The 25072-nt window shown below is 55.7% G+C and overlaps 5 protein-coding genes across 9 annotated transcripts; 3 read left to right on the plus strand and 2 right to left on the minus strand.

Annotated features, from left to right (window-relative positions):
* Positions 1-2197: 2197 nt before the first annotated feature.
* LOC141476168 (uncharacterized) lies at positions 2198-6220 on the minus strand. Of its 2 annotated transcripts, none has more exons than XM_074164771.1 (3): positions 6024-6220; positions 4410-4593; positions 2198-3791 (listed from the first exon to the last, which is right to left on the minus strand). In XM_074164771.1, exons 2-3 carry the CDS (start codon positions 4498-4500, stop codon positions 2941-2943), a joined length of 942 nt encoding a protein of 313 aa, XP_074020872.1. In that variant the 5' UTR covers positions 4501-4593; positions 6024-6220; the 3' UTR covers positions 2198-2940. The 2 variants fall into 2 exon arrangements, with proteins under 2 accessions (XP_074020872.1, XP_074020873.1); XM_074164772.1 differs by lacking the exon at positions 6024-6220 and adding an exon at positions 5018-5077 and having other exon boundaries at positions 2205-3791.
* A 2381-nt stretch (positions 6221-8601) lies between these two features.
* Positions 8602-11059, plus strand: LOC141476170 (uncharacterized). The gene is made up of 2 exons (XM_074164777.1): positions 8602-9073; positions 9596-11059. The coding sequence occupies exons 1-2, from the start codon at positions 8983-8985 to the stop codon at positions 10333-10335; spliced, it is 831 nt and encodes a 276-aa protein (XP_074020878.1). The 5' UTR covers positions 8602-8982; the 3' UTR covers positions 10336-11059.
* Positions 11060-13756: 2697 nt separating this feature from the next.
* On the plus strand, positions 13757-16434 carry LOC141476169 (uncharacterized). 4 transcript variants are annotated; one of them, XM_074164776.1, is made up of 3 exons: positions 13757-13805; positions 14322-14505; positions 15355-16433. In XM_074164776.1, the coding sequence occupies exons 2-3, from the start codon at positions 14415-14417 to the stop codon at positions 16077-16079; spliced, it is 816 nt and encodes a 271-aa protein (XP_074020877.1). In that variant the 5' UTR covers positions 13757-13805; positions 14322-14414; the 3' UTR covers positions 16080-16433. The 4 variants fall into 4 exon arrangements, with proteins under 4 accessions (XP_074020877.1, XP_074020876.1, XP_074020874.1 ...); XM_074164775.1 differs by having other exon boundaries at positions 13762-13805; positions 14390-14505; positions 15355-16434; XM_074164773.1 differs by having other exon boundaries at positions 13762-13805; positions 15316-16433.
* A 542-nt stretch (positions 16435-16976) lies between these two features.
* On the plus strand, positions 16977-19917 carry LOC141476165 (uncharacterized). The gene is made up of 3 exons (XM_074164767.1): positions 16977-17006; positions 17827-17924; positions 18022-19917. The coding sequence occupies exons 2-3, from the start codon at positions 17855-17857 to the stop codon at positions 19230-19232; spliced, it is 1281 nt and encodes a 426-aa protein (XP_074020868.1). The 5' UTR covers positions 16977-17006; positions 17827-17854; the 3' UTR covers positions 19233-19917.
* A 1294-nt stretch (positions 19918-21211) lies between these two features.
* LOC141476167 (uncharacterized) lies at positions 21212-23086 on the minus strand. Its single transcript, XM_074164770.1, has 2 exons — positions 23015-23086; positions 21212-22811 (listed from the first exon to the last, which is right to left on the minus strand). The coding sequence occupies exons 1-2, from the start codon at positions 23034-23036 to the stop codon at positions 21799-21801; spliced, it is 1035 nt and encodes a 344-aa protein (XP_074020871.1). The 5' UTR covers positions 23037-23086; the 3' UTR covers positions 21212-21798.
* Positions 23087-25072: the final 1986 nt, after the last annotated feature.

The raw sequence follows: 25072 nt of genomic DNA on the forward strand, positions 1-25072 counted from the left end.
ACAGAGGGGTCTGGACAGGCTGGATCCATGGCCCCAGGCCAATGGTGTGAGGTTCAACAAGGCCAAGTGCTGGGTCCTGCCCTTGGGTCACACCAATCCCACGAACGCTCCAGGCTGGGGAAGAGTGGCTGGAGCTGCCCTGAGGAAAAGGACCTAGGGGTGTTGGCCAACAGTGGCTAAATAAGAGCCCAAGTGGCCAAGAAGGCCAACAGCATCCTGGCCTGTGTCAGGACCAGTGTGGCCAGCAGGAGTGGAGCAGTGACCACCCCTGTACTGGTCACTGGTGAGGCCCCACCTCAAGTGCTGGGTCCAGTTTTGGGACCCTCACGACAAGAAGGCCACTGAGGTGCTGGAGCGTGTCCAGAGAAGGCCAACGGAGCTGGTGAGGGGTCTGGACACCAAGGAGAAGGGTCTGGAGAACTTCTGAGGAACAGCTGAGGGAGCTGGGGGTGTTCAGCCTGGAGAAAAGGAGGCTGAGGGGAGACCTTCTCACCCTCTACAACTCCCTGAAAGGAGGGTGTAGCCGGGGGGGGTTGGTCTCTTCTCCCAAGGAACAGGCGATGGGACAAGAGGAAACGGCCTCAAGTTGTGCCAGGGGAGGTTTAGGATGGAAATTGGGAAAAATTCCTTCATGGAAAGGGTTGTCAAGCCTTCGAAAAGGCTGCCCAGGGCAGTGGTAGAGTTGCCATCCCTGGAGGTATCTAAAAGCCGGGCAGACGTGGTGCTGAGGGACACGGGTCAGTGGTGGGTTTGTCAGCGTTGGGTTGATGGTTGGACCCGAGGATCTGAAAGGTCCCTTCCAACCTGGACAATTCCATGGTTCTATGAAAACACCAAGATACAGCCAAGACGTGGGGCCCGGCTGCATTGGGAGCCCCCCAGGACTCCCAGGAGCCCAGAGTGGGGAGTCCCCCATAGCTCCCCTGTCCTGGTTTGGGGCTGGGATGGGGTTAATTGTCACCAGAAGCCTGGCTGGCTAAAGGAGAGAGAAAATAATAATAATAATAACAACAACAATAATAACAATAATATAAAAAACTGCAACAAGGAGGAGAAAATGATGAAAGTGAAGAAGAATAAGAAAATGAAGAAAAAAAGGAAAAAAGGAAAAAGGAGGAAAAAGGAAAAAAAAAAAAACAAAAAAGAGTGCAAAAGAAAAAAGGAAAATGGAAAAAGGAAAATGAAAAAAGAAAAAAAAAAGAAAAAAATTAAAAAAAAAATGAAAATGGAAAAAGGAAGAAGGAAAAAAGAAAAAAGGAAAAAGAAAGAAAAAAGAAGAAAAAAACAAAAAAGAAAAAAGAAAAGAAAAAAGAAAAAAGGAAAATGGAAAAAGGAAGAAGGAAGAAGGAAAAAGAAAAAAGGAAAAAAGGAAAAAGGAAAAAAGAAAAAAGGAAAAAGAAGAAAAAAGAAGAAATAAAAAACAAAAAAGAAAAAAGAAAAAAGGAAAATGGAAAAAGAAAAAAGGAAAATGGAAAAAGGAAAAAGGAAAAAAGAAATAAAAAGAAAAAAGAAATAAAGAAATGAAGAAGATGAAGAAGAAGATGAAGAAGATGAAGAGGAGCAGGACATCTGTGGTACAGAACATCCCATTGGCCGGCTCCTCCTGGCTCTGCTCCCTCCTTGACTTAATATAAACATCGCTTAGCAACAACTAAACCAATACGCCTTATCGACATTTGTGTCTCATATTAAACCCAAAAGAGTGGCTACTGGGAAGAAAATTAACTCTTTCCCACTCAAAAAAAAAGGACATTGTCCACACTTTATTCTACACCACCTACGTCACGCCCGGTTTTTAATTTACCAGCAGTCCTGGCTAACTGGGGAGGTCCCAGTTGACTGGAGGTTGGCCAATGTGACACCCATCTACAAGGAGGAGGATCTGGGGAACTACAGGTTTGGGGCTGGGGGGGGACCATCGGCACCAACGAAACCTCATCCATGGGTTGGTTTGAACCCTCAGCCTCGTCCAAGGGAAACAGAGAGGGATGGAGAGCCCCACCCCAGCTCCAGGGTCTCCACCCTGGCCCCACCACCCAACGGCCGCTTCCTGGGGGGGGGGGTCTCACACCCTCCGGGTGCAAAAGATCCTCCCGGCCGAACCAAAATTGGGGAATTTTTTGCTTTTTCCCCTCCAAAAAGGCTCTTCCACCCCCACGGGCCTTGCTTTGTCCCCACCACAGAGATACTCACACGAGGCCAACACACAAAGGCTTTTATTTTGGCCCTGATTTTCTTTCGATCCAGCCCCATCCCTTAGGAAAACCCTAAATGGGGTTGAAAACATCAAGAAATTGAACAGAGACACTGAGAAGCACCCCATTTTACCGTGATTATACCCCGTTTTACCATGATTTCTGTTTTCTCAGGTGAAGCTCATGGGTCTCCCCTCCCTCCCTTCCCCCCATCCCGAATCTAAGGCAAAAAAAAAGAGGGGGGCGGGGGGCCTTTCTGAAAAATCATCCCCCCCAAACCTACATTTTATATAAAAATATATCGGGAAAGCAAAACAGCAGCTGGTGGGATGTGTGTGGATGGGTTGGTTTCCCCTTGGTGTAACCACCAAGGACCACCAGGATGTCTCTGGGATGCCACCAGGATGGGGACAGTCCCCGGTGGGGTGGTCCCCATCTTCAGCCGGTGGCTTGTGTGATGGGAGATGAGACAAGAGCAGAGCCAAAAGCTCTTCCTGGAACCCTGAGGCTTCTCCTGGGTGTGGATCCGCTGATGCTGGATGAGTTGGATGCTGGAGGTGAAGTTTTTGGGGCAAATGTCAGGTTTCTGCTCCAGGTGGGACCAGTGGTGGTTGGAGCGATGGTCGAAGCCTCTCCCACAGTTGGGACAGTGTTCATCTCTCCCACTGGTGTCCATCCGTTGGCGCTTGATGATCTTGGGATGGTTGGAGAAGCTCTTCCCAAGGGTTGGGGAGGGAGGATTGTCCTACACGATGTGTGTCCGTTGATGCCGGGCCAGCTGGGAGCTGTCGGCAAATCGCCGCCCGCACTGGGAGCAGTCATAGGGCCTCTCGCCAGTGTGGGTCTGCCAGTGCCGCACCAGCCCTGAGCTCTTCGTGAAGCTCTTGTGGCACTGGGGACACTGGTAGGGCCTCTCGCCAGTGTGGGTCCGCCAGTGCTGGGCCAGCTGGGAGGTGTTGCGGAAGCACCGGCCGCACTGGGAGCAGTCATAGGGCCGCTCGCCTGTGTGGGTCCACCAGTGCTGGACCAGCCCCGAGCTGTTGGTGAAGCTCTTGGGGCACTGGGAGCACTGGTAGGGCTTCTCCCCCGAGTGGACACGGTGGTGGATGGTCAAGGTGGACCTGTGCCTGAAGCTCTTCCCGCACTCCTGGCAGCGGTAGGGCCTCTCGTCAGTGTGGGTCTTCCGATGGCGCCGGAGGTTGTTGCTGATGCGGTAGCTCTTCCCGCAGTCGGGGCACTTGTAGGGCTTCTCGCTGGTGTGGGTCCGGCGGTGGGTGATGAGGCTGGAGCGGTGGTTGAAGCAGCGCCCACAGTCCTGGCAGCTGAAGGGACGTTCGCCCGTGTGGATCCGATGGTGGTCCACTAAGGCTGAACGTTGACGGAAGCTCTTCCCACATTCCTGGCAGGTGTTGGGTGCTTTACCCCTCCTGTTGTCCCCTGGGAGTGGGGATCTCCTGCGATGGGTCCTTGGGGCCTGGCTGGAGGTTGGGGGTTCCACTTGCTCAGGAGCATCCTGCTGCCGTTTCTCCTCCTCCTTGATTGACCCCAAATCTGTTGGGGAGACGGAACATCTCCAGAAGCTCTCTCCAGCTGGAGCTGGGATGGGGAACCAGAGGGGTTATGGGAAAGGGTCAGTCAAGAGCCAGATGGTTCCAGCAGAGTATCAAGGCTCCAAGGAGCTGAGGGCACCTTGAGAAGGGTTGGGGACATGGTGGGAGAGGACATGGGGTCATGGTGGGAGGTGAGATGCGGTCACAGTGGAAAGGGGATGGAGTCACGATGGGAAATGGATGGAGTCACCATTGGGAGAAGGTTTGAGGTCATGGTGGGAGAAGGGATGGGCCTATGGTGGGACAAGTTTGGGACACAACAGGAGAAGGGGTTGTTGTCACGGTGGAAGAAGAGATGGAAACATGGTGGGAGAAGGGATGGGGACACGGTGGGAGAGAAGGGATGGGGACGCGGTAGGAGAGAAGGGATGGGGACGCGGTAGGAGAAAGGATTGGGACATGGTGGCAGGAGGTTTGGGGTCACCATGGGACAAGAGATGGGGTCATGGTGGGAGAAAGTTTGGGGACCCAACACAGCACAAGGACCCTCCTTAGGGCCAAAGCACCCCCACCCCCACGTATCCCCAGACGCTTGTCCCCACCAAAGCCACCCCTCAGCCACCGTCCCACCCCCCGCCTCGTCCCCAGCCCCGGGGCCTCTCACCCGCTGGGACCACGCTGTCCCCGTTCCTCTTCCCGGTGTCCCCAGCGCAGGCCGTGGGGAGCGGGACGAGAGGCGCAGCAGCATCCTCCATGGCCGTCACCTCCGTGGGGACAACACTGGGGAGGTGACAACCCCAAATGCCGTCACCCCACTGTTCCCCGGGGTGGGGGGTTCAGGATTTCCCCTAAAAAAGGGATTTATAGGAAAAATTATGGGAGGAAAAGGTGGGTTCTGGGGAGATTTGGGGGGGTCTTGACCCACCACGGGGCATCACCGGGATGCAGGAGCTGGGGATGGGCACCCCCCCGCTGGAGGGTCCTGGTTTGGGCTGGGAAGGGGTTAATTTTCCTCCTGGCAGTTGGTGGGTCTATGGGGGGGGTAATATTCTTAATTAGTCATTTAATATTAAAGAAGAGCTGAAACACATCCCAGCCGGCAACTGGGACCCCGAAACTGTTTTTTCCCCCCCTCCCTGGGGGACGGGGAGAAAAATCTAAAACAAAATAACTTTTGGGTTGAGATAAAGATAATTTAGAAGAACTGGAATGGAAGGAAAAAAAAAATGGTTAAAGAATAGAGAAAATGAGCGGTGAAATGTAATTACTCACCCCCCCCCCCGGTGATGGGGTGCAGCGATGGTGGGATCCCAGTGTGTGTCCCCCCCCCCCGGTGGCCCCCGTTTCTGTCCTAGTTTTGGGGCGGAATTGGGAAGCTGAAAAAAAAAGTCCTTGCCCAAGGTAAACATCACCCGGCAACAACTGAAAACATCCCCGATATGGAAATTCCTCCCATACCAGACCCCAAACTGGGAAAAAATTAACTCCCTCCCAGCCCAAACCAGCAAAATAAGGACGTAGAAACTGGAAGTTTGCTGGTTTGAACATCCCGAGGATATTCCAAACCGGAGCCGGCCCCAAGGAGAAGGGGAAGGGGAAGGAGCGGGGGGAAAAGTGTGTGTCATCCCCCGGAGATTAGAGAAAAGGAGAGAAAAGGTGAAAAAATGTAATTATTAATAGTTTATGAATTTTCTGATGCCCAGGAAAATTCCCAGAGAATTCCCAACCGGGATATTCCAAATCGGAGCCAATCCCGAGGAGAAGGGGAAGGGGAAGGAGAGGGGGGAAAGTGGCTCCCCCCCTCCCCCCCCCGAGATAAAAGGAGAAAAGGTGAAAAAAATTTAATTATTAATAGTTTCCAAATGTTCCGATGCCCAGAAAAATTTCCAAGCGGGAATTTCATCCCATCCCAAGCCGAGGAGAAGCCCCGGGGGTGAGAAAACAAGGGAATAAACACAGCGTGGACACGATTCAACATTAATTAACATTAATTAACATTAATTCCCCAATAAATCAACGTTTCAAGCAGCGATTATTAAATTAATGCAATAAATGCTGATAAATAATTTGGTTTTAAGACACGCTGCTCAGATCCGTCATTATCTCGAGCCTGGAATGGGGGGGGAAGGGGGGGAGAGAACAGAGAAGGAAAAGGTGGAGATAAAAGCACTTTAACGGGGCAGAAAAGGAAGAAAATCTGAATAATAATGATTTTTAAAAAAAGAATATAGAAAATGTGACTAATAATAATAAAATAAGTGCCACAAAAACCTCTCACCGCCCAAAATCAATGCTCAGCCAATTCCCAGCTGTGATCCCGGCCCCGGCTGATTCTTGGCCCCCCCCAGCCTTCCCCCTCCGGGTAATTAGGGTAATTAATATACGGAGAGTGACATCATCTGCTGTAGAATATCCCCTTGGTCCTTGACTGCTCGGCAACCTCCGTGTTATCAACATTATTCTCCTCCCAACCCCAAAAAACGCGACATCCGGGAGGAAAATTAACCCCATCCCAGCCAAAACCAGTAAAAAACATCACATTCCAGCTGGGGGGGGGGGGGATTTGGGGGGTCCTCGGGAAGCCCTGTCCCCCCCCCGGCGTAGTGGCAGAGCTCCTGCAGACCCCACAGTTTGGGGGGAAAAGATGGGGTTTTGGGGGGGGAAGCTCCTCCCATCCTAATCCACAGGGAAAATGGGGGGAACCCCGCCCCAGTTCTGCCCCCCCGGGGTGGGACCGGGGCGGGGGGAGGGGGGATTTTGGATGGGTGGGGAGTCCCAACCTGGCAGCACCCAGAGGTTTCTCCATCCATTTGCACCCCAAAAGCCGAGAAGGATCAACCCATCTCCCCTTTATAGAATTTTATCGATTTTATTGATTTTATTAACATAAAAATATTGTTGTGACCCAGGCACAGGGTCCAGTTGGAGGCCCCGTGGCTACTGGTGGCCCCCAGGGGGGTCAGTACCGGGCCCAGTCTCACTCAACCATCTCCATCAAGGACCTGGGTGAGAGGACAGGGTGTCTGCTGGGCACGTTGGGTGGTGACCCGGGGCTGGGAGGAGCAGGGGACACAACAGGAGGCCGTGCCACCACTCTGGAGAGGAACCTCATGGAGTTCAACCTCAGGAGGAGCAACCCCACAGACCAGTAGAGGTTAGGGGTTGACCTGCTGAGAAGGAACTGGGAGTCCTGGTGGACATCAAGTTGCCCATGAGCCAGCCATGGTGCCACCAATGTGCCCTGGTGGCTAAGAAGACCAATGGTCTCCTGGGGGGCCATCAAGAAGAGCATGGAGAACCTGGAAGGGGGTCATCCTACCCCATTACTCTGCCCTGGGGAGGCCCCAGATGGAGAACTGGGACAAGTTCTGGGTTCCCCAGTTCAAGAAGGACTGGGAGCTGCTGGAAAGAGTCCAGTGGAGGCCACGGAGATGATCAAGGGAATGGAGAATCTCTCTGATGAGGGACGTGGGGCTCTGGAACCTCATCATCCTACCACTCAATGGTTGGACTTGATCTTCAAGGTCTCTCCCAACCATAAGAATCCCACGATTCCATGGCCCTTGAGGAGGATGTCACCACGATAAAGGCTTTTTTTTTTTTTTGGGGGGGGGGGCTTATTTTAATAAACCCAAAGCTAGAGATGCTTGAAAAAAAATATTAACATATCGGCTGGGAAATGAAAATATTTTGGTAAAATCAAACGTGAAGATGCTTGAAAAAATATTAAAATTAAAATATCAGCTTCTATTTGGGGGGGCAGGACCCCCAGATCCCCCCCTTCAGCTTCTCTTTGGGGGGTGGCACCCCCAGACTCCCTGTTTTGGCTTCTTTTTGGGGGGGTGGCACCCCCAAACCACTTTCTCCAGCTTCTCTTTGGGGGGGTGGATGTGGGGGTCCCCCCTGTGTCTGCAAAAGAAGCCGCAGTGGGGGGCAGGAGCCCCGGGGGGGGACATGGCAGCCCACAGCCCCCCCCCCCAACCCCATAAAACCCATTTTTGGGGGGGTCACCCCCTCTCCTCCGTGTCCCGGTTCTGGGGGGCTGGTGGGTCCTCTCCCGGCTCCAGCCATGGGGGTTGGGGGGGTGATATCAAACCCGGGGGGGGGGGGGGGAGAAAATGGGGGGCAAGCTGAAAATGGGGGGGGGCAACCCATGGAGCTGGACCCCCCCTCATCCTTACCCCGGGTTTAGGGGCCGCCCTGGCACCCCAAAACAGTGGTGGGGAGGGGACACACTGGGTGGTGCAGGGGGTCATTGGGGTGTGCTGGGGGTAATTTGGGGGTGATGGGGGGGGTCTCAGCCCCCACCAGGATGATTTAGGGGTCCCCCATCGCAGCCCCCACCCCTGGGATGATTTGAGGAGGGCGCTCCCCCCCCAGCACCCACCGACACACACCCCTCCCATCACCTCAACTTGGGGTGCTCGGACAGCCAGTGGGGGAGCAATTGGGTTAAAGAGGGGACCCCCCCGGCCTTCACGTCCGAAATTTCCCCGGGGGAGGAAGGGGGGGTGGGAGAACGTTATAAAGGGGGCAGAAGCACTTTAACAGGGTTTCGAGGAGGCGACCGCCATCTTGAGGCGCGGCGGCGCCGTAACGCAAGATGGCGGCGGCTTGTCCCGCCTCCCCCGCCGCCCTTTCCCCGCCCCGCCGTGAGGAGGAGCGGGATGAGACCGGGCGCCGAGGTGAGTTCCGGGGAACGAGAAGCCACCGCTCTCGGTCTGAGGCCGCCGGGCACTGGGTGGAGGGCGGAGATGGCGGGAGGTGGTGGGGAGAAGGGGGCCGCCATGTTGTACGGCAGGAGGCGGAGGGCGGGGCGTCGTCGGGCGCTTCCGCTTCCGGTGTGTCTGGGCTGTGGAGGCGGTGTGGGGAGCGGGAGGTAAACACAGGCCGCGGCCGGGCCTCGGGCGGGGAACGGTGGTAGGGGGAGCTTTGGGGGGGAAGGCAGGGGGTTGACGGGGACCCCAGGGACACCCACGATGAGTGGGGACCCCCTCAAAGGGCCCCCACAGCGGGGGGTGCCCGTCCCCAGCTCCTGCATCCCGGTGATGCCCCGTGGTGGGTCAAGACCCCCTCAGATCCCCTCAGGACCCCCAGGCCCCTCTTCAGCACCCATAATTTTTCCCAGAAATCCCCTTTTTTAGGGGAAATCCTGAACCCCCCACCCCGGGGAACAGTGGGGTGACGGCATTTGGGGTTGTCACCTCCCCAGGGTTGTCCCCACGGAGGTGACGGCCATGGAGGACGCTGCTGCGCCTCTCGTCCCGCTCCCCACGGCCTGCGCTGGGGACACCGGGAAGAGGAACGGGGACAGCGTGGTCCCAGCGGGTGAGAGGCCCCGGGGCTGGGGACGAGGCGGGGGGTGGGACGGTGGCTGAGGGGTGGCTTTGGTGGGGACAAGGGGCTGGGCTCTTGTGCCGTGTTGGGTCCCTTCTGCCACCGCGTCCCCAAACCTTCTCCCACAATAGCTCCGTCCCTTCTGCCATGGTGTCCCCAGGGCTTCTGCCACAATGTCCCCATCTCTTTTCCAATTATGTCCCCATCCCTTCTGGGGACATAAGACTGTGACAACATCCCTTCTCCCACAAGACCCCAAACCTTCTCCCACCGTGTCCCCATCCCTTCTCCCACCATGTCCCCATCCCTTCTTCCACCGTGGGCCCATCCCTTCTCCCATCGTGACCCCATTCCGTCTCCCACCATGTCCCCAAACATTCCCAAGGTTCCTTCTGCCTTCGAACCGTGATCTTCTGCTGGGACCATCTTGGTTGACCCTTTCCCTGTCCCCACTCCACGTGAACCATCTCCCAGCCTGAGACAGCTCCTGGAGATGTTCCCTCTCCCCAGCAGATTTGGGGTCAGTCAAGGAGGAGCAGAAACACCAGGAGGATGCTCCTGAGCAGGAGGATGAACCTGTGGAACCCCCAACCTCCAGCCAGCAGCTGTCCCCAGGGTCCCATCCCAGGGGATCCCCGCTCCCAGGGGACAACGGGAGGGAAGAGGCACCTAACAAATGCCAGGAATGTGGGAAGAGCTTTAGTTGCCGTTCGGCCTTGGTCAACCACCATCGGATCCACACGGGAGAGCGACACTTCAGCTGCCAGGACTGTGGGCGCCGCTTCAACCGTCCCTCCCTCCTGGCCGCCCACCGCCGGACCCACAGCGGAGAGAAGCCCTACGAGTGCCCAGACTGCGGGAAGAGCTTCCACGAGGGCTCTGCCCTCCGGCAGCACCGGAAAGCGCACACGGACGAGCGGCCGTTCCGCTGTGGGGAGTGCGGGAAGGGCTTCAGGCAGAGATCCACCCTGACCATCCACCACCGCCTCCACTCCGGGGAGAAGCCCTACCAGTGCTCCCAGTGCCCCAAGAGCTTCAAGAGCCACCCGGAGCTGAAGCAGCATCTCCAGAGCCACAGCGGGGAGAAGCCCTACCAGTGCTCCCAGTGCCCCAAGAGCTTCACCTACAGCTCGGGACTGGTCCAGCACTGGCGGACCCACACAGGGGAGAAGCCCTACGACTGTTCCCAGTGCGGCCGGTGCTTCCGCAACAACTCCACGCTGGTTCGGCATCAGCAGAGACACATCGTATAGGACAATCGTCCTCTCCTCAACCCTTGGGAAGAGCTTTTCCAACCGTCTCGGGCTCTCCAAGATCTTCTGGGCGCACAGCGGGGGGAAAGATACTGCCCCCCACCACAGGAGAGGCTTCAACCATTGCTCACCAGTAGTCCCAGCTGGAGCAGAAACCCGACATTTGCCTGATTTGCCTCAAAAACTTCACCTCCAGCATCCAACTCATCCAGCACTGGAGGATCCACAGCCAGGAGAAGGTTCAGGGTTGTGGGAAGGGCTTTCGGCTCTGTTCTCGTCTTGTCTCCCGTCACAAAAGCCACCTGCTGAAGATGGGGACCACCCCACCGGGGACCAGCCCCCTCCTGGTGGCATCTCAGACACATCTTGGGGGTCCCTGGTGGTGGCACTAAGAGGTAACCAACCCATCCACACACATCCCACCGGTTTATTTTCTTTTCACTATATATTTTTATATGGAAAATGGCTTTTTGAGGGGTGATTTTATAAAAAGCCACCCCCATCCTCTGGGGTTTTTTTTGCCTTAGATTCGGGATGGGGGGAAGGGAGGGAGGGGAGACCCATGAGCTTCACCTGAGAGAAAAGAAATCAAGGCCAAATGGGGTCTTTCTCGACATCTCGGTTCATTTTCTTGATGTTTTCAAGCTATTTCGGGTCGTATTAATGGATGGGGCTGGATTGAAAGTAAATTAGGGCCAAAATAAAAGCGTTTGTGTGTTGGGCTCGTGTGAGTATCTCTGTGGTGGGGACGAAGCAAGGGCTCATGTGGGTGGAAGAGCCTTTTTTGGAGCGGAAAACTGTCAAAAAATCCCCAATTTTGGGTGGACCGGGAGCATCTTCTGCCCCTGGAGGGTGTGAGACCCTGGGTAGGTCACCAGGTTGAATTCATCATCAGGGGGTGTCGTCTCCAAAGGGGGATCTGATGGTGGGCGGCTGCTCCCAACCCCCACACATCACAACGATGCGGCCAACGAAACCATATTTGTGTCACTTTAAGCAAGGTTTGGGTCAATGGAGCCTGGTTTTTATGGGTGATTTTAACTCCCCAGAGATTGGTTGGAAGAGGAGGAGTTGGCGAGTGCTGGGAACTCTTTGGGATGCACAAAACCAGTTGATCCCATTTAAGGGTCAGCATTCTCCACTCGGGGGTGTCCAGAGAGAGCAGCTGATGGGTTCTACTGGTTTGGGCTGGGCTGGGGTTAATTTTCTCCCAGTGGTTGCCGTGTTTCAGGGCCGGTGTGAGAGGAATGTCCATAATGCATATTGTTGTAGTTGTTGCTGAGCGATGTTCATATTAAGTCAAGGACTTTTTCTCATTTTGTCTATTATTTTACTCATTTTTCTCATTATTTTTATTTTTTCTTTCATTCCCGTTCTTCTAAACCATCTTTATCTCAACCTGCAGTTAATTTTTAAATTTTTCTCCCCATCCCACCAAGGTGGGGGAGGGGAATTACCAGTTTTGAGGTCCCAGTTGCCTGCTGGGGTTCAACCCCCACGCTCCTGTGGGTCTTTCAGCTCTCGCTTAACATTAAACGATTAATTTAGAGCATCCCCCTTCCCCGCATCAATCCACCGCGTCCCAGTGTCCCAGTTTGGGCTGGGATGGGGTTAATTTTCCCGGTTTGGGGGTTGGTATGAGAGGAATGTCAATAACGCATATTGTTGTAGTTGTTGCTGAGCGATGTTTATATTAAGTCAAGGACTTTTTCTCATTTTGTCTATTCTTTTACCATTCTTCTCATTATTTTTATTTTCCCTTCAATTCCCATTCTTCTAAAATCTCTTTATCTGAACTCACAAGTTATTTTTTTTTTATTTTTCTCCCCATCCCACCGAGGCGGGGGGGTGTTGGTGACCGGTTTTGAGGTCCCAGTTGCCGGCTGGGGTCCAACCCCCACGCTCCTGTGGGTCTTTCAGCTCTCGCTTAACATTAAACGATTAATTTAGAACGTCCCCCTTCCCAGCATCAATCCACCGCGTCCCAGTGTCCCAGTTTGGGCTGGGATGGGGTTACTTTTCCCGGTTTGGGGGCTGGTGTGAGAGGAATGTCAATAACGCATATTGTTGTAGTTGTTGCTGAGCAATGTTTATATTAAGTCAAGGACTTTTTCTCATTTTGTCTATTCTTTTACCATTCTTCTCATTATTTTTATTTTCCCTTCAATTCCCATTCTTCTAAAATCTCTTTATCTGAACTCACAAGTTATTTTTTTTTTATTTTTCTCCCCATCCCACCGAGGTGGGGGGATGTTGGTGACCGGTTTTGAGGTCCCAGTTGCCGGCTGGGGTCCAACCCCCACGCTCCTGTGGGTCTTTCAGCTCTCGCTTAATATTAAACGATTAATTTAGAGCGTCCCCCTTCCCCGCATCGATCCACTGCGTCCCAGTGTCCCAGTTTGGGCTGGGATGGGGTTAATTTTCCCGGTTTGGGGGTTGGTATGAGAGGAATGTCAATAATGCATATTGTTGTAGTTGTTGCTGAGCGATGTTTATATTAAGTCAAGGACTTTTTCTCATTTTGTCTATTCTTTTACCATTCTTCTCATTATTTTTATTTTCCCTTCAATTCCCATTCTTCTAAAATCTCTTTATCTGAACTCACAAGTTATTTTTTTTTTATTTTTCTCCCCATCCCACCGAGGTAGGGGGGTGTTGGTGACCGGTTTTGAGGTCCCAGTTGCCGGCTGGGGTCCAACCCCCACGCTCCTGTGGGTCTTTCAGCTCTCGCTTAACATTAAACGATTAATTTAGAGCGCCCCCCTTCCCCGCATCGATCCACCGCGTCCCAGTGTCCCAGTTTGGGCTGGGATGGGGTTAATTTTCCCGGTTTGGGGGTTGGTATGAGAGGAATGTCAATAATGCATATTGTTGTAGTTGTTGCTGAGCGATGTTTATATTAAGTCAAGGACTTTTTCTCATTTTGTCTATTCTTTTACCATTCTTCTCATTATTTTTATTTTCCCTTCAATTCCCATTCTTCTAAAATCTCTTTATCTGAACTCACAAGTTATTTTTTTTTTATTTTTCTCCCCATCCCACCGAGGTAGGGGGGTGTTGGTGACCGGTTTTGAGGTCCCAGTTGCCGGCTGGGGTCCAACCCCCACGCTCCTGTGGGTCTTTCAGCTCTCGCTTAACATTAAACGATTAATTTAGAGCGTCCCCCTTCCCCGCATCGATCCACCGCGTCCCAGTGTCCCAGTTTGGGCTGGGATGGGGTTAATTTTCCCGGTTTGGGGGTTGGTATGAGAGGAATGTCAATAACGCATATTGTTGTAGTTGTTGCCAGGCGATGCTTACATTCGCCAAGGCCTTTTTCCAGCTTCCCCCAGAAGCTGAGAAGGAGCAAAGACCAATGGAATATTCCGTTCCAGGGACGTCACCCTCCGGATATAAACCGGGAGGGGGGAGGAATGAGGCCGGGGCGGGGGGGGGGGGGGATCCGGGATCGTGGCTGGGAAACAGCGGCGGTAAGAGACTTGTTCTGTTTTACTTTCTCTATCCTTTAACCATTATAATAATTATTATTATTTTTATTTTCCCTCCGTCTTCTTCTGAACTCTCTTTATCTCAACCCACGAGTTGGTTTTTTAATTCTTCTCCCCATCCCACTGGGGAGGGGGCGGGGGGGAGGCAAGACCAGTTTCGAGGTCCCAGTTTCCAGCTGGGGTTCAAACCCCCCCCCCCCCCCCCCCCCCGCCTCGGTCTGTATTTCAGCTCTTTAATATTAATTGATTAATTAAGAATATCCTGTGCCTCCCCCCCCCCCCCCCCCCCCCAACTGCCAGGAGGAAAATTAACCCCTTCCCAGCCAAAACCAGGACAAAATTAAACCCTTCGCAGCCCAAACCAGGACCCCCCCCAGCAGGAGGTGCCTGTCCCCAGCTCCTGCACCCTGCTGACACCGTGGGGGGTCAAGACCCCCCCCAAATCCTCCCAGGGCCCCTCTTTCCCCCCATAATTTTTCCTATAAATCCATTTTTTAGGGGAAATCCTGAAGCCCCCATCCCAGGGAACAGTGGGGTGACGGCATTTGGGGTTGTCACCCCCCCAGGGTTGTCCCCACGGAGGTGACGGCCATGGAGGACGCTGCTGCGCCTCTCGTCCCGCTCCCCACGGCCTGCGCTGGGGACACCGGGAAGAGGAACGGGGACAGCGTGGTCCCAGCGGGTGAGAGGCCCCGGGGCTGGGGACGAGGCGGGGGGTGGGACGGTGGCTGAGGGGTGGCTTTGGTGGGGACAAGGGTTTGGGGACACGTGGGGGTGCTTTGGCCCTATGTAGGTTCCTTGTGCTGTGTCAGGTGACCCCAAACCTTCTCCCAGGGTGACCCCAAACCTTCTGCCACCATGTCCCCATCCCTTCTCCCGCTGTGGCCCCATCCTTTCTCCCACCATCCCCCCATCCCTTCTCCTACAGTGTCCTCATCTCTCCTGGCACTATGACAACAGCCCTTCTCTCCCTGTGTCCCCATCCCTTCCCCCACCAGGACCTCAAACCTTCTCCTACCATGTTCTCATCCCACCTCCCACCATCTTGCCATCCCTTCTCCCACTGGAGACCCATCCCTTCTCCCATCCCACCCTGTCCCCATCCATTTTGCCACCATTTTTCCATTCCCCATCCCTGTCCCATCTGTCTTCCCACCACGTCTCCATCCCATCTGCCACCACATCCCATTCCCCTTTGCAACCGTGACCCCATCTCCTCTGCCACCGTGACCCCAGCCCTTCTCCCACCATGACACCAACCCTTCTCCCACCACATCCATATCCCCCCTTCCACCATGACCCCATCCCTCACCCCACCATGACCCCAGCCCCTTCTTCCACCATGACACCAACCCTTCTCCCACCACATCTGTACCCCTCCTTCCACCATGTCCCCAGCCCCTTCTTCCTTGGAGCCTTGATCTTCTGCTGGGACCATCTGGTTCTTGGTTGACCCTTTCCCTTTCCCCGTTCCATGTGAACCCTCTCCCAGCCGGAGAAAGCTCCTGGAGATGTTCCCTCTCCCCAACAGATTTGGGGTCAATCAAGGAGGAGGAGAAACACCAGGAGGATGAACCTGTGGCACCCCCAACCTCCAGCCAGCAGCTGTCCCCAAGGACCAATCCTGGGGGATCCCTGCTCCCAGGGGACAATGGGAGGGAAGAAGCACCCAACACCTGCCGGGAATGTGGGAAGATCTTCAGTTGCCGCTCGGCCTTGGTCAACCACCATCGGATCCACACGGGCGAACGCCCCTTCAGCTGCCAGGACTGTGGGCGCCGCTTCAACCGTCGCTTCAACCTCAACACCCACCGAAGGATCCACACCGGAGAGACACCATTTGAGTGTCCCGACTGCGGGAAGAGCTACCATGACAGCTCCACGCTCCGGCAGCATCGGAAGACACACACGGACGAGCGGCCCTACCGGTGTGAGGAATGTGGGAAGAGCTTCAGGCACAGGTCCACCTTGACCATCCACCACCGCATCCACTCGGGGGAGAAGCCTTACAAGTGCCCCGAGTGCCACAAGAGCTTCACCAACAGCTCGGGGGTGGTGAGGCACTGGCGGACCCACACCGGGGAGAAGCCCTACAAGTGTCCCCAGTGTCACAAGAGCTTCACCAGCAACTTGGGGCTGGTGGGGCACAGGAGGGTCCACAGCACTGAGAGGCCCTACCAGTGCTCCCAGTGCCACAAGAGCTTCAAGAGCAACCCCGAGCTGGTGCGGCACTGGCGGACCCACACCAGAGCGTGACCCTACGGTTCTCCCAACAGGCGGGCAACGCTTCCTCAACATCTCCACACCATCCAAAGATGGGGACAACCCCACCGGGGACCAGCCCCATCCTGGTGGCATCTCAGACACATCCCAGTGGTCCCTGGTGGTTGCACCAAGGGGCAGCCAACCCATCCACACACATCCCACCAGCTCTTATTTTTCTTTCCCTAGATGTTTTTATATATAAAGGGTGTTTTTGTTGGGGGTGTTTTTACAAAAAGTCACCCCCATCCTCTGTTTTTTTTTTTGCCTTAGATTCGAGATGAGGGGAAGGGAGGAAGGGGAGACCTATGAGTTTCACCCAAGATAAAAGAAATCAAGTTAAAATGGGCTTTTTCTTGATGTCTCAGTTCAGTTTCTTGTTTACAGCCACATTTGGGGTCAGCCAAGAGCCAGGTGATCCCAGCTGAGGATCAAGGCCCCAAGGCAGGAGGTACCTTGAGAAGGTTTGGGGATACGACACAGCACAAGAGCCCAACTTAGGGACAAAAAAGTGGATCCCCCAAAGTGGGATCCACTGTAGGGGCCCAGAGGGGCCTACAGGCCCCATTTCGGTCTCTGCCCGCCTTTAATGGAGTTTCCAGGCGGCGGCCGCCATCTTGAGGAGCGGCGGCGCCATAACGGAAGATGGCGGCGGCCTGTCCCGCTTCCCCTGCCGCCCTTTCTCCGGCTCACCCTGAGGAGAAGCGGGATCAGACCGAGCGCGGTGGCTTCTCGCTCCGAGGGACTTGCCTCCGCGCCCGGCCTGAGGCCTCTGGGCTCCGGGCGGGCGGCGGAGACGGCGGGTGACGGCGGTGCGGAGGGGGCCGCCATGTTGTACGGCAGGAGGAGGAGGGCGGGGCGTCGTCGGGCGCTTCCGTTTCCGGTGTGTCCGGGCCGTGGAGGCGGTGTGGGGAGCGGGAGGTAAACACAGGCCGCGATCTAGACGGGGGGGGGGGACAGGAGTTGGGGGGAGCTTTGGATGGAGGAGCTTTGGAGGGGGGAGCAGGAGGTTGTGGGGGCGGGTGGGGGATGTTGGAGCGGAGGGGACCATGGGGGAGGGAGAGATGGGGGGATATACAGGGTATGGAGGGATGTGGGGGGTACTGGAGGGGTATAGGTGTCACTGGAGGGGTGGGGGGGCATGTGAAGGGGGATTAGAGGGATGTTGGGGGTCCATTGAAGGGATATAGGGGGGTATTGGAGGGATATAGGGGTCACAGGAGGGGGGAACGGGCATGTGAGGGGGATTAGAGGGATGTAGGGGGGATTAAAGGGGTGTGGGAGGCTCTATAGGGTGTGGGGGTGCGGGATTAGGGGGGTGTAAGGACGTGAATCCCCCCCCACACACACCTGTATCCACACAGATATATCTCCGAGGGGAGATCGGAGTGGACCCCAAGTCTTCCTGGGGGTGGGGGGCCATGATGGGGGACCCCTAAATCATCCCCTTGGGGGCTGGCTGCAAGGGGAGACCCCCAAATAATCTTGAGGGTGGGGAGGGGGCTGCGAATGGGGACCCCCAATTCCTCAGGAGGGTGGGCAGCCGCAATGGGGGACCCCCAGATTGTCCCTGGTGGGTGAGCTGAGACCCCTGGGTACCCCCCAATGAATCCCAGCCCCTCCTGATTACACCACCACCCCCCTTTTTGGGGTGCCAGGGCAGCCCCTAAACTCAAGGTAAGGATGGAGGGGGGGTCCAGCTCCGCAAGTTTTCACCTTGCCCCTGTTTTTCCCCCCGCAGGTTTGATGTGACCCCCCCTCGACCACGGATGGAGCTGGGAAGGGACCCACCAGCCCCCCAAAACCGGGACACAGAGGAGAGGGGTGACACCCCCACAAGTGGGTTTTTATGGGGTTGGAGGGGGGCTGGGGGCAGCCGTGTCCCCGCCGGGACTCCTTTCCCTCCACCGTCACCCCACTGTGGCTTCTTTTGCAGGCATGGGGGGACCCCCACATCCACCCTTCCAAAGAGAAGCCAAAGCCAGTGGTTTGGGGTTCCCACCCCCTCAAAGAGAAGCTGAAGCGGGTGGTTTGGGGGTGACACCTCCCAAAAGAGAAGCCAAAGCAGGGGGCCTTGGGGTCGCACTCCCCCCAAAAGAAGCCAAAGTAGAGGATCTGAGGGTCCCGCCCCTTCAAAGAGAAGCCAAAGTGAGTGGTTTGGGGGTCCCACCCCCCAAAAGAGAAGCTGAAGCCGGGGGTTTGGGGGCCCCACCCCCCAACGACCGCCCCTACGGCTGCTGCGAGTGCGGGAAAGCTTTCGGCAGCAGCTACGCCTTACTGACCCATCGCCGCCTCCACACGGGCGAAAAACCCTATAAATGCCCCGAATGCGGGAAGGATTTCACCCGGGGTTCGACGCTGGTGAACCATCGTCGGATCCACACGGGGGAAAAACCCTATATTTGTGAAAAATGCGAGAAAACTTTTAGTAATTATTCAACCTATACCCGCCATCGGAAAACCCACGCGGGCGAAGAACCCGAGAGATATCCCGATGGCGGGAAAAAAATTAGGGGTGATTCTTCTTTGGGGCGAGATCTCGGCGACCTGCCCTACATGTGTCGCGACTGCGGGATCGATTTTATCTGGAGCTCGGCTTTAATTCGGCACCGGCGGATCCACACCGGGGAGAAACCCTTCCAATGCGGGGATTGCGGGAAGAGTTTCGGCGATAATTGGGTGTTGTCGCGGCACCGGCGCATCCACACGGGCGAGAAACCCTCCGCGTGCGCCCAGTGCGGGAAGAGCTTCAACGATGCCTTCTCGCTGCTGCGGCACCAACGTGGCCACAGCGGGGAAAGACCCTACCGGTGTCCCCAGTGCGGGAAGAGCTTCCTGGACAGCTCGACCCTCATCGATCACCAGCGGATCCACACGGGGGAACGTCCCTTTGCCTGCCCCGACTGCGGGAGGAGATTCAATCGAAGCTCCAACCTGGTGACCCACCAGCGCATCCACAGCGGGGAAAGACCATACCGGTGTCCCCAGTGCGGGAAGAGCTTCAGCCGCAGCTACAGCCTGGTGACCCACCAACGCATCCACAGCGGGGAAAGACCCTACAGCTGCCCCCAGTGCGGGAAGGGCTTTTACCAGAGCTCCCTTCTCGCCCGCCATCACCGCACCCACCTCAAGGACCGCCAGAAATGAAAAGGGAAGGTCAAAGTCACCCCATTTTCCAAGCTCCAGGGCCACCAACGGTGTCTTCTCCAACTCCTCAGGGACCGGGAATCGGCATCAGCTCAGGAATTTCCCAGTATTTTAATTTTAATACCTTTTTTCAAGAATCTTTATGATTGGTTTTACCAAAACATTTTCATTTCCCAGCCAAGATTTTAATTTTAATACTTTTTTTCAAGCATTTCCAGGTTTGGTTTTACCAAAATATTTTAATTCCCCAGCCAATATTTAAATTTTAAGATTTGTTTTCAAGCATCTTTATGTTTGGTTTTACCAAAATAAGGCCAAAAGTGTTTATTATTACAGTGACACCCTCCTCAAGGAGAAAAAAGGAGACCTGGCAGGATGGGACTCAGCAATTCTTTGTGGGGGAAAACATCCCCCTGAAGCGTTTTAGGGTGCCTTTGCGAGGGTATTTTCAAGCTGTGCTGAAGGAAATGGGGCCACAAGGTGGGATCGAGTCATTTCGAGGTGAGAAACCCCCATTTCTCCTCCAGGATACTGGTTTAGGGAAGATTTAGACCCAAAAATCAGTGTCTGCTCTTCCCATCACGGCTTCAACATCTGACCATGGGGGCTGAAAACCTCGGGGGGGAAATAACCTGAGGTTTGATCCCACTTTGGGGTTATTTTATATTAATAAAATCCTCAGTAAGATTCTATAAAGGGGAGAGGGGTCGATCCCTCTGGGCTTTGGGGGTGCAAAGTGATGGAGAAACCTTTGGGGACATCCCCCCCCCCCCAAAATACCGCCCCTGGAGTGCAGCAATGCTCCCCACCCTGGGGTAGGGAGCTGAAGTTGGGGGGTTCCCTAAAAGGACCAACCTTTTGGAGTTGTCCCCATGGAGATGACGGCCATGGAGGATGCTGCTGCGCCTCTCGTCCTGCTCCCCACAGCCTGTGCTGGGGACACCAGGAAGAGGAACGGGAACAGCGTGGTCCCACCTGGAGGAGAAACCCAACATTTGCCTGATTTGCTGCCAAAAACGTCACCTCCAGCCCCCAACTCATCCAGCATCGGAGGATCCACAGCCAGGAGAAGCCTCAGGGTTGTGGGAAGAGCTTTTGGCTCTGCTCTTCATCTCGTCTCCCGTCGCAAAAGCCACCAGCTGAAGATGGGAACCACTCCACCAGGGACCAGCTCCACCCTGGTGGCATCTCAGACACATTGTGGGGGTCCCTGGTGGTTGCACCAAGGGGTAACCAACCCATCCACACGCATCCACCAGCTGCTGTTTTTCTTTCCCTACATATTTTTATATTTAAAGGGTTTTTTTGGTAGTGGTTTGCCTTAGATTTGAGATGAGGGGAAGGGTGGGAGAGGAGACCCATGACTCTCAACCCAGAAAAAAGACATCATGGTAAAATTGGGGTGTTTCTCGATGTCTCAGTTCAATTTCTTGATGTTTTCAACCCTATTTAGGGTTTTTTAGAAAATTGGGGCCAAAATAAAGCCATTTGTGTGTTGGCCTCATATCTCTGTGGTGGGGATGAAGCTCTGTGGGCGGGATGAAGCTCATTGGGCGGAAGAACCTTTTTTGGAGGAGAAAACACAAAAAATTCCCCAATTTTGGAGGGCCGGGAGTATCTTCTATGCCCAGAGGGTGACAGTCCCCCCCCTGCCCAGGTCTGGGGTGGAGACCCTGGAGCTGGGATGGGGCTCCCTATCCCTCTCTGTTTCCCTTGGACAACGATGAGGGTTCAAACCAACCCGTGGATGAGGTTTCCTTGGTGCCAATGGTTGTGTCACATCCTTCCATGATGCGGCTGCTACGAGCCCACGTGTCCTCCTCACTCTCCACCCACCCGTGGACTTGTCCCCCCACTCCCGTCCTTACACCACCACTGGGAAAACTCAACCGTGGGGATGACCAAGCCCCAGTTTGGATGAAAACGAGATATTTTGGGTTCAACAAGGTCAAACCAAGGAGACGAGTAGAGGAAAAATTCATTGCAGTTGGGTTCTGGTTTATTTTTGGCAGCACAAAGCCTGCAAGAGCAGGACATGGAGTTGGGCCGTGTCCATCTCCATCCCTAAGATGTTGCTGGAGCTTCTGAAGTCTTTTGGGTAACTCAAGAGTTGACTCATCCAAACCAACCGGAAAAGGGCAGGACAGAGGTTCCACCACCGAAAACCATCATGTGAGGAAAAATGAGCAATAAACACGGAAGAACTTGGCTTGGTGGGTCCCAACAGGGTTGTGGGACCATTTTCACCCCATTTCTTCCTTCCTGAAGAAGCTGAGTGTCTTCAAAATCTTGGTCTGAGCCCAAATCCAGCCACCACTTGGCTATGGAAGAAGCTTGTGGTCCATCCAGTCTTGCTTGATGCCACCAGAAGAAATGATTGAACCGAGCGGATGTGACTTTTGGGAGTCTAAAGCCAACGTGTCCCTTCTTCCTAATGAACTTCTGCCCCACAGCTGAGCCCACCTCGGCAAATGAATTTTCCTCCCTCCATCCAGGTCCCTGTGGGGAATGAGGAAGATGTGGAGACCACCAACCACGTCTCTACCCAACATGGGTCACCAAGATTCTACCCAACGTGTGTCCTCCGATGGGTAATGAAGTTGGAACAGCGGATAAAGCTCTTCCCGCAGTCGGGACACTCGTAGGGCTTCCCTTCCCGGTGGGTCCTTTGGTGTTTAATCAAGGCGGAGCTGACCGTGAAGCTCCTCCTGCACTCGGGACACTCGTAGGGCTTCTCCCCGGTGTGGATGCGTTGGTGGGTCATCAGGTTGGAGCTGCGGTTGAAGCTCTTCCCGCAGTCAGGGCAGCGGTAGGGCCTCTCGCCCGTGTGCGTCCGTTGATGCCTGATGAGATCCGAGCTGTTCCGAAACCACTTCCCGCAGTCCACGCACCGGTAGGGCTTCTCCCCGGTGTGGACCCGCTGGTGGATGATGAGGCTGGAGCTCTGGCTGAAGGTCTTCTCACACTCCTCGCACTTGTAGGGCCTCTCCCCAGTGTGGATCTTCTGGTGGCGGATGAGGTAGGAGCTGACACTGAAGCTCTTCCCGCACTCGGGGCACTTGTAGGGTCTCTCCCCGGTGTGGGTGCGTTGGTGGGACGTGAGGTTGGAGCTCTGGTTGAAGCCTTTCCCACAGTCAGGGCACTTGTAGGGCTTCTCCCCAGTGTGGAGCCGTTGGTGGGTGATGAGGGTGGAGCTGTCACTGAAGCTCTTCCCGCATTCGGGACACTTGTAGGGCTTCTCCCCCGTGTGGAGCCGTTGGTGGGTGATGAGGTGGGAGCTCCGGCTGAAGGTCTTCCCGCACTCTAAGCACTTGTAGGGCTTCTCGCCAGCATGGAGCCGCTGGTGCACCACCAGGTTCGAGCTCCGGCTGAAGCTCCGGCCACATTCCTCACAGATGGTGGGTCTTTCCTCCTCCCAGCTTCTGGGGGTGGGTCTGCAACCTCTCCCCGGGGTGCATCTTCTGGGCTTTTCCACCCTGTTGACCTCCCGCTCCACGGAACCCTTCAAAACAGCTTCTTCCGCGAGGTTTTGCTGGTGGGGTTTGTCCTCCATCTTCTCCATCTCCATCTCATCACCTGCTAGAGGAAGGAACAAGGAGAAGTTGGGAATTTCCATCCATGCCAGAGGGAAGGAGAAGGAGATCCTCCTCCCAGACTCATCTCCGGGAGGACGACGCCACCAACGGGGCTGTCCTACAGTCAGAAGCAATGCTCAACTGGGAGATGGATGAAGATGGGAGATGGAGAAGAAAGGATGAAAGGTCGAGTTAATTCCTCCTCACCTGCCCGGGTGTCTCGTAGCATCTCCTCTTCCTCACAGCCTCCTCCTTGATCTGACCAAGCTTTGGGAAGGGGAAACCCTGGGTTTTTGCGGAAAAAACAAGCTGTGAGTATGTTCCCCAGTTTGAGTTGTTGGTTGTTCCTGCCCAAGTCCATCCCTACTGGGAAGTCGATGGGCAGGACACCAGCAGCAGCTCATGTCCATAAAACCCTCAAGATACAGTTCATAAACCCCATCAAAACACCAAGATACAGCCCATAACCCTCCAAAACACCAAGATACAGCTGAACCCTACCCCAGAACACCAAGATACAGCCGAAAAAACCCTCCAAATCACCAAGATACATCTGAAAAACCCTCCAGAAGACTAAGACACAGCCCCAAACCCTCCAAAACACCAAGATACAGCCCAAAACACCACCCAGTTGCGGGTAGGAAAGAACTGGGAGTGTGATGGACCACCCAGTTGGACCACAAGGAGTAGGGGTGTGCAACCAGCCTCCCCCCCCCCCCAGGTCATTCCCCCCTCCCTGTGTTGCACAGGGGGAAACTGAGGCAGGGAGCATGGACCCCCAAAAGGGCTCCAAGGTGGGAGCCGTGGGGACCCCGTTACCTTGGGGAGGAGGATGGGGGGGTGGGGGGGGGCAGAGCCTGGGTGGGCAGAGATGCTCCTGCCCACCCTGGGGACATGGAGGGGCTGTGGGGCACTGGGGATGGCATCCCCTCGCTGTGGGGTGGACCCCACTTTGGGGGTCCCACAGATCCGGGGTCCTAGGAGTCCCTCAGCTCCTGCCCCCTCTTCTCTGGGATCTTGGGGGTCCTGGAGCTCCCCCATCTTCTGGGGTCCCAGGTGTCCCCCAGCTCCAGGATCTCCCCCTCTCTGGGGTCCTGGGGGTCCCCCAGCTCTGTTCTCACCTCTCTCCAGGATCCCAGGGGTCCCACAGTCTGGTGTCCCCCCACTCTGGGATTCCAGAGCTCCCCCCTCTCTGGGATCCTGGGGGTCCTGAGTGTCCCCCAGCTCCGGTCTCCCCCCTCTCCAGGATCTCGGGGGTCCCGAGGCTCCTCCCTCTCCAGAGTCCCGGGTATCCTGGGGCTCCCCACTCTCTGGGATCCCGGGGCTCTCCCCTCTCTGGGGTCCCCCAGCTCCGATCTCCCCCCTCTCCAGGATCCCGGGGGTCCCACAGTCTGGTGTCCCCCCAATCCGGGATCCCGGGGGTTCCCCAGCTCCGGTCTCCCCCCTCTCTGGGATCCCGGGGGTCCCGGGGCTCTCCTCTCTCCGGGTTCCTCCAGCTCCGGGGGTTCTAGGGGTCCCACAGCTCCGACCTCCCCCCTCTCGGGGGTCCCGGGGCTCCCCCCGCCCGGATTCCCCCGGGGGTCCCGGGACCGGTCTCCCCCCACCCCGGCCCCGTCCCCGTCCCCGCCGGTACCGGGCGTTCGCCGCGGGGCTGCGGCTTGACAATGGGAGCGGCGGCGGCTGCTGACCCAGGAAGACCAACCCCCCAACGCGGGGGGTGGGGGGGGGGGACATCCCGCATCTTCCATCCCTCCATCCATCCCTCCAGCCACGCCGGGGCCCTCTGCCGGCAGCCGCCACCGCGGGAGGGGGTGGGGGGTGGGTGGGTGTCGTCGTCGTCCCCCCCAAAACCCCACCTCTCAGGGACCCCCCCCATCATCATCCCCCCAACAGGCATTTGTAGATGCTCCAAACATCCCCCGCCCCCCCCCAAAAAAAACCACCTCCCAAGGACCCTCTATTATCCCTCCAAGGGATATTTGCAGTTCAACTCTGGAGTCCTCCAAGCTCCAAACATCCCCCCCCTCCAAAAAAACCCACCTTCAGGACCCCCCCCCCCCCCAGTTCCCCCTCAATGGGTATTTGGAGCTCAGCTCTGGAGCCCTGCAAACTCAAAATATCTCCCCCTCCCCCCAAAAAAACCCCACCTCCTGGGACCCCCCCAGTTGCACCCCAAGGGATATTTGTGGTTCAGTTCTGGAGTCCTGCAAGCTCAAAATATCCCCCCCCCCCCCCCCCCCCCGCCAAAAAAAACCAACCACCTCC

Source organism: Numenius arquata, chromosome 28 (assembly GCF_964106895.1).
Source record: "Numenius arquata chromosome 28, bNumArq3.hap1.1, whole genome shotgun sequence".
In the NCBI taxonomy this organism is placed as follows: Eukaryota; Metazoa; Chordata; class Aves; order Charadriiformes; family Scolopacidae; genus Numenius; species Numenius arquata.